This window comes from Montipora foliosa, chromosome 4, assembly GCF_036669935.1.
Source record: "Montipora foliosa isolate CH-2021 chromosome 4, ASM3666993v2, whole genome shotgun sequence".
Lineage (NCBI taxonomy): Eukaryota > Metazoa > Cnidaria > Anthozoa > Scleractinia > Acroporidae > Montipora > Montipora foliosa.
In genome coordinates, this window is record NC_090872.1 from 4,338,115 (window position 1) to 4,345,614 (window position 7,500).

Consider the following 7,500-nt stretch of genomic DNA (forward strand, 5'->3'; position numbering starts at 1 on the left):
AGAGTACTGATCATGCTCTAATAAGCGAAGAGAGGTTTCAAAAAAACAAAATTGTTGACCAACGTCTTTTGGTGACATCAATTGCGTTGTCACTTTCCGTCTTCGCCCTGACCCCTGTAAAGAATGTAATTTTCGCCGGATATTAACTATATATTCGTATAAATATATTTTCTGCAATATAACTTGAAACGCAATATCTGAAGCTACTACAGACTCAACATCTTGTGTTAATGAGAACATAAGGATGAATAAGTTAAACTTAACGGCTCTGATCCTTTCTTGAAATTGCACGAGTGGCCATTGACGCAAGATCATTTCAGCAAAGTCTGTAAATACAATTAAGATTATTCGTTAATTTGGTCATAACGTTCAAATTATTTAATGCATCTCTAGTCGTTTTTGAGTAGAATGTTTCAATTTTCACTACCTTGTTAGAAGGCATCCTGGCACGATAAAATGAAGAGGAGCATGACTGAGATTGTTGCTTGTCTTTGGCATGCTAAGTGTAGAGGGGCTATGTCACGCAAAATGTTGTAATCTCATGACGCCCAAAATGCCCAAAAATTAGAATGAAACATTAAAATGACCACTTAAAACTGTTGAAAAACATAAAAGAAAGAGAATTTATGGTGGACAGAAAGGTACAAGATTGAAACGGATTGCATTTGGTCAATCTTGCAAAAAATCGGCTCGAAGTTTTTGCGATATACCACCAGGATAAAGTTCGTTTCTGCTCAGAATCATCTTGTTTCTGACTTAACGATAATTTTATCAGTAAAGGATTTTCCGTCACTACCATTTTCGAGTTTTAAACTCGTGATTAATTAAGGTTTTCCCCGAAACACCCTAAAATAACCTGACATGGCCCCTTTGAGTTTTGCTCTCAAATTGATAATACCATTTAGTCCGTATTCATAACTCGCGGCCAATAAATCATCCTTTTGCCTTTGTGCTGATCATCTTCATTAGCCTCACTTTGGCAGAAAAATTTTCCTTTTGCTAACGAGGCTAGTGAGGATAATTAGCACAAAGAGAAAAGAATCATTTATAAATACGGTCCATAGCAATATCTGCTAAATCGCTTGGTTCCTTTAAGCTCTAATAATTGAAAACAGAGTATTAACTTTGCCCCTCCAAATTCGGCCTCGAATGGCATATATCCTGCGCGTTGAAAAATTTGCAACCATGCATGGTTCTGTTTTTTACAGCTGCCAGAGCGATAGAGTGGTACTACATCGTCGGCCCTTTTTCTGCTGTGGTGTTATCAGCATTAATCATCTGGTACCTTTGCAAACGACGAATGACAGGTACAAATCACCGCATCTTAAGTTAAATAGTGTTACATGTTTCCATGTAGGTATTTGTGATCTCGTGGAGCAGTGTAATACATTGGAAAGGTTATTCTCTTTGTTTTTAGTGTAGTCCTAGTCGTAGTCTTAGCCGTAGTAGAAGGCCTAACGCATTCGCGATTTCGTTGATTGTCATGACAATTACCAACCTTCCTCATCGGCATAAAGTCATGTTTACTTGGTCTTATAATCTCAGTCTTCAAAGAACGTGGTATATTCATCAGCACCAACTATATTATTTCCTTATTTTGTCTTCACATGATCTTTACGTCCCTGTACTGAGCAGCCACAGCGAGGTAAGTCAATTATTATTTTTTGGTCAACTCACTTGTACATATCAAATGAAAGATATTACAATTGAACCCACTGGGAACTCGGAAAAATCCGAGCCCCAGATGGGATTCTAACCCACGACCCTCCGTGATATTGTGCGGATGCTCTAACCACTGAGCTACTGGAGACTCTATGGTGTGCAACCGTGAAATGTGGGTATTAGAGTCGAGCTGCATCACGCAGCCACAGAGTCAATTAGCGAGTGACAGCATAGCTCATAACTGCATCGCCCAGTCACATTAAGAGCATCATTGAAATCCAGTTGCCTGTATTTCTGTGAACCATGGGGCCAACCAACCACCAAAGTGAGCGAATGTGAGAGAATGGCTAACACATATCAAATAGACCATATTCGTATTCTCGGTATTGGACTGGAACTAGCTTGCAATGGAGGCTAATGCGGGGGAATATATTAGAAAGTATTTGCATTTGAAAAGATTCCCCCGCATTAGCCTCCATTGCAAGCTAGTTCCAGTCCAATACCGAGAATACGAATATGGTCTATTAAAGGTATTACAATTGAACCCACTGGCAACTCGGAACCCATCTGGGGCTCGGATTTTTCCGAGTTCCCAGTGGGTTCAATTGTAATACCTTTCATTTGACATGTCTTAATCATTCTCTCACATTCGCTAACCCACTTGTAATACACAATAATGCACTTTAAAAGAAATAGAGACCTTTGATCAGTCGTCCTGATCTCATATACTGCTCATTTGTCTAAAGTGAACGTTAACGGTAATAATAGAACCTCGACAGACCTCGAAATTCGGTCGTAAGAAATGTTTCCAGCGAGATAGAAATGACTTAATGATTCTTAAAAACAAGAAAAAAACTAGTCTCAAGAACTGGTGCAGACGGGTTAATGACAAGCATTTCCTCATTCCACAAAATTAGATTGATCCTCTACAAGTCCAACCAAGGTCATCTACCGCTCTCTCTATTGCGTTTGTTTTTGTATAAGGACGATTTTACACTCTATTCGATTTCCTTTTTCCGTTTTCTATCTTGTAAGCAATTTATCTCTTATTTATTTATTTGTCATTATTTGTAGACAACTTATATTTTTGAACCTAATACTCCACAATACAACCTTACTTTACAATATACTGCACTGCACTGTACTGCAACGCACTACACTAGACATCAGTTAATTTGAGAGCTTAAGCAGGAGATGTTTTTTCTTAACATGGACGTTGATCGGAAGTGATTTTGTTTAAAAAAATTACGTCACACGTCCCAAACATCAAGTCAAAAATGTCAAAGCTGGGTATTTGCTGTCCGTGGTGAAATGAAAAAAAAAAAAAACGCGGAAAGGTAAGTTTTGTTTGATGTGGAATAACTCTATTAATTTATTCATTGATTTTGATTTTCTTTTATTCATGCGTATACACTGGACAATCAACTTTATATTTTCTGTCATTTACCAAAGAAATTTGGCGCAAAACGGTATCAACACTTGAAAGAAACGTTCTTAATAGAAGGATTGACACCACAAAATTTATCACGTAGCAGCAATGTTATGATACCATGTGAAACATCAATTATTGCTAAACGAGATGAAATCTTTTTTTTTTGACGTAATAAGTTATCAGGGCAACAGAAAAGCTTTGCAAAAACACCTTATATTTTTTATTATTGCACAAAAGTGTTCAGAAGGCCAAGAAGAAACTCTCTGCAAATGAAAAAAAAAATTCTGTGGAGCGGATTTCGAGCTACCTTAAATTTTCAATTATTTAAGGTGCCTCTAAATTCGCTGCAAAGATCACATTTCAGAAATACGAATGAGGGTCACCGAGTTCGTTTTTCAGATATGAGCAGCTAAAGCCAAAATATGGGGTGTTTTTACAGGGCTTTCCTGTTGCCATGGTAACTTTTCTTACTTCAACTAAAATGACCGAACCTTTTCAGCAATAATTGGTGTTTGATATGGTATCATAACCTGCATAACATTGCTTTAAGTGATAAAGCCTGGAAAGAAAAGATTGATTTTACATCTTACGCATGTGAATAACAACCTGTTCAAGAAGTAAGTTCAAGCCTGAGTGGGAAGGCATTTGGGTTGCCAAAGAAGTTCTCAGGGGTATCTCCACATAGATATCTTCCCTGAACGCAGAAAGTTTCTAGCCCTTGCTTGGAGATATCAAGTCGGTACTGCCAGATTCCTCATGTTAACTGTTTTGCCTTTTGGGCTGTCTTTGCCTCCCAACACTTTCTCAAAAAAATTAAAACCTTTTGGTGAAAAGTTGCCTGGAGAAGGAAAACCAATCGTTTTGTTCTTTGATGACGGTTTGGGAGCGAGTCGTCCTGTCTCACTAATTAATATATGTAGCTTAAAAGATCACGCTGATTTGTTCAAATTTGGTTTCTTGCCTATCGAAGAATAGAGTGTTTGGAAGTCATGTCAGACGATTGTCATTTCAGACGGCTTTGAACGGAAATTAACACCGCCGATTGTATTCTTGCTGCCACGGACAAAAGGATCTCTAGCCTTCTTGTTGACATTAATGATCTTTAAGGAGGAATACGGCGACCCATCCATGTATGCAACGTATCTATGTTGATGTTGAGAAATCTGTACGCACTAATTTATTCTGCTCAATCGAGGCTTGATCATGTAAAATTACGTCAAGAGAAGGCGTTGAATTTGAATTAGATTTCTGGCAAGTGATCCTTTGTAAATGCAATGGCATTCCAATCTGGCCGGTTAAATAGAGGCCATCGAAAATGGGGCATTCTGGCGCATCTAGCGTAGAATGTGGTCGTGTAGTCGTTACCGAGATAAAGGCATTTGATCAGAATTGGTCTGAAGCTGAGAGCAAAGAAAGTTCCGGCACTTGTCGCTTGATGCTTTTGCAGAAGATTCGAAATCACAAACTGTGTCATGGTTCACAGATAATTATTTTATCAATTGTAAGCAAAGGATCCATGGTCCCTCGATTCCAGAAATTGTCATCGAACATTTTTCAGTGATATATGTTAAACGGAATAACCATAGATGTTAATTGGAGTCCCAGATCTTATCTATGTGGCCGACGAAATAAGTAGAATAATAGATTATGATGATTACACCATCACTGACGACGACATATTTAAACTCTTAGATAAAGTGTGGGGTCCCCTCAAGTTTGACTGTTTTGCGTGTCTAATATACAATTATAAACTGGCGTAGTTTAATTCAAAGTTTTATCGGCCAGGCACGAGTGATGTCAATCATTTTGTTAAGACTGGGCTTCTGTGAAAAACTGCTTATTTCCTCAAGGGGGGTGGGGGGCTACTGAGAAGTTTGTTTTGGTTTGAGGCTGTTGAGATTCTTTCGTAATGTCGAAGGAGTTGTTTTAATGATGTTGATTTATCCGTTCGAGAATGTTTGTTTCACTAAAGATATTTACAGGTGATGTACTTTTGTGAGATGTTTAATCTCCTGTTTTCTCCTTTTTTTATCCTCAGCAATGTTTGAGGTAAGCTTTTGGCAGGGGCACCCAACGTCAATAGTCGGAAAATATCAGTTCGGAAGACGATTTGAGATCTAGAATTTTGCGGAACATTTCCTCTAACATTTCTTGCTTGCCTGCCTGTCATAGGATTTTCGAACATCTAAAAAATGAAATAATTGCCCATTTGTAACGGATTTTTACCCTAAAAAGGTCACCTAGAAGTTTCGGCAGCCCTTTTTCTGGCTGAAATTTTCGAAAAGGTGTCACTAGACTTTCACTTAGGAAATCAGAACAGATAAGAACAATTTAGGGGGTAAAAACATGCCTATATCTACCGTTTAAACACCAAAATAGTTTAACAATGCTATGTTTAAGAGGTTGTAAACTATATTCTCGTTGGGTGCCCCTGTTTTGGTAAAGAAACACCCTGTCCGTTGGCGCAACCATTGCTGCTACTTCCAGAGTCAATGCGAGGAATTGAAAATGGAGAACCAAGAGAGTAGCCAGGGCCTTGCCCGTGGGACTAAACTACAACAAGGCTTAAGAGCTTCTGCCAGAGAGACCGGGGCAGACTTGGAAATGAAGGTCGGTCGATTTCGCTTAAAATTGGTACACAAAGTACTTACGTATGCCAAAGTTTCAGCTTCAACGACTTTTTTTTAGCCGAGTTCTGGATATCAGCCCCTCAGGGGTCCCCAGAGGCTGATTTTCAGTGCAATTTTGGCCACTTTTAAATCTCTCTTTTAGCAACATGAAATTAATTTCAGGCAAAAACAAAACCATCTTTGTAAAGCCCTATCCTTAGGCTTTTATGGGTGAGAACATTAGCTCATGGAAATTTTTCGCTAGCCTGTGGCTGTTATCACAACTTGGTCATATTTGAAGCATATGGGAAGCAACCGGAAATAGCCTGTTTTTCAGACCAAATATTTTCCATGCCCATGTTTTATATCTTGAGGTCTTAGTATCCCTGCAAAGTTCAGCCCTTCGTTTAGTAATATCAAGAAAAAAATACTAAGGTTGAGGCTTTTTACTAAGAAAAAAACTTACGAGAAGATGGCTAACCAGGCCACTTCCGGTTAAAGTTTCAACAAAGCGTGTCTGCAAAAATCAGCCATTTAATTTCGATTATCTTTTTTCCTTCCAAGTTATGGTTAAAAGAGACTCTGAAGTTAATTGTCACCGAAAAGACTTGCCGTTAATAAGAAATTTTTATGTGATTGTTTTAGGACAGATCAGATAGTGTTCCGACAGCGGTTATAAATTTCTTGGAAGAAGTCTTGAAAATTACGGACAATAGAGCCGCTGCGAAAACTCTTTATTTACTTAACAATACATCTTTTGCCGGTAAATCACAATGCAAAATTGCATCTTTTTCGTCCAAACTGAAATGTTAAGTTCATCTCCTTTGTTCAACTCGTTTAACGAACGTATCACGTCTGTAGCCCGTAGTAATGAAGCGCTAATTGAATCAATGTATAAGCAAGCTTTGTAATTCCATTCAGTAGTACTATAACCCACCTGTTTAGGCTTTAATATTTTCTGAGGAAAAAAGAACTTATCGGTCTCTTTGAATGCAACCACAACATCTGTCGTGACACTACTTGAGAATCGTTTTGAACCTTTAAGAAATTTCGAATATAATTAAAGCTAATCGTCTAACACAAATTGCAAGTGCGTCGTTGCGAGTTAGATATACACAGGTCGATTAATACCGTACGTGACGAGGTCATTGTAGTTTGCTGGCTATGACTGACTTGGAATTCAGTTGTTTTCTCGTGCAGATTCGTCTCGTTGATATTGCAGAGAATGATTATGATAGAACTTGTATGAGAACCTCAATGGCATGATTTGTTTACTGAATATTTATTCATACCCAGTGCCCCAGTGTAAATGGGATCACTTATGTTGTAAATGATTGATAAGGACGTCCAACACGGTCCACGGTCCATTTTCCGCTAAATTGCTAGATGATTACTCACGGGCACTCTTTCCCTTTCTCTATCAGTATTTTCCTTTTGTTGCTTTCCCAAACAACACAGATCCATGGTGGCATCCATACTGCATATATATCCAAAGATAGGACAGGGGTGGAGTGGGTTATCCTTCCGGCAAAGACTACTGTTTTGGCAACTTGGGAAATAAAATATTTCAGCTTTCTTGGAGCCCTTAAGGACTTAAGGGTTTTTTATGGCACCTGTAGCTGTAGATCACATGAAAAAGTAAGTCTTTATGGACTCACACTGAATTTCTGACCCTTAACTCTGGTTTCGGTAATAAGAAGCAACCTATAGCTAGGCAGTAATCGCCCTGGAGGGCCATTATGCATGCTGTATGTGATAAGGTAAGTCGTCACAAGGCCTAGTGCCCGCTCTTACCTC

The 7,500-nt window shown here is 38.6% G+C and overlaps 2 protein-coding genes across 2 annotated transcripts in view; both read left to right on the plus strand.

Moving 5' to 3' along the window:
• LOC138000951 (uncharacterized) overlaps positions 1-7,500 on the plus strand; it is a 106,905-nt gene that overhangs the window by 97,587 nt on the left and 1,818 nt on the right. The window contains exons 22-24 of the mRNA XM_068847619.1: positions 1,209-1,307; positions 5,133-5,143; positions 6,349-6,466. Coding sequence (XP_068703720.1) covers positions 1,209-1,307; positions 5,133-5,143; positions 6,349-6,466 — 228 coding nt within the window. The remainder of the gene's footprint in view (positions 1-1,208; positions 1,308-5,132; positions 5,144-6,348; positions 6,467-7,500) is intronic.
• LOC137999566 (tyrosine kinase receptor Cad96Ca-like) overlaps positions 1,641-7,500 on the plus strand; it is a 28,662-nt gene continuing 22,802 nt past the window's right edge. Inside the window, exon 1 of the mRNA XM_068845374.1 lies at positions 1,641-1,645. The gene's annotated coding sequence lies outside the window, so the exon portion shown is untranslated. The remainder of the gene's footprint in view (positions 1,646-7,500) is intronic.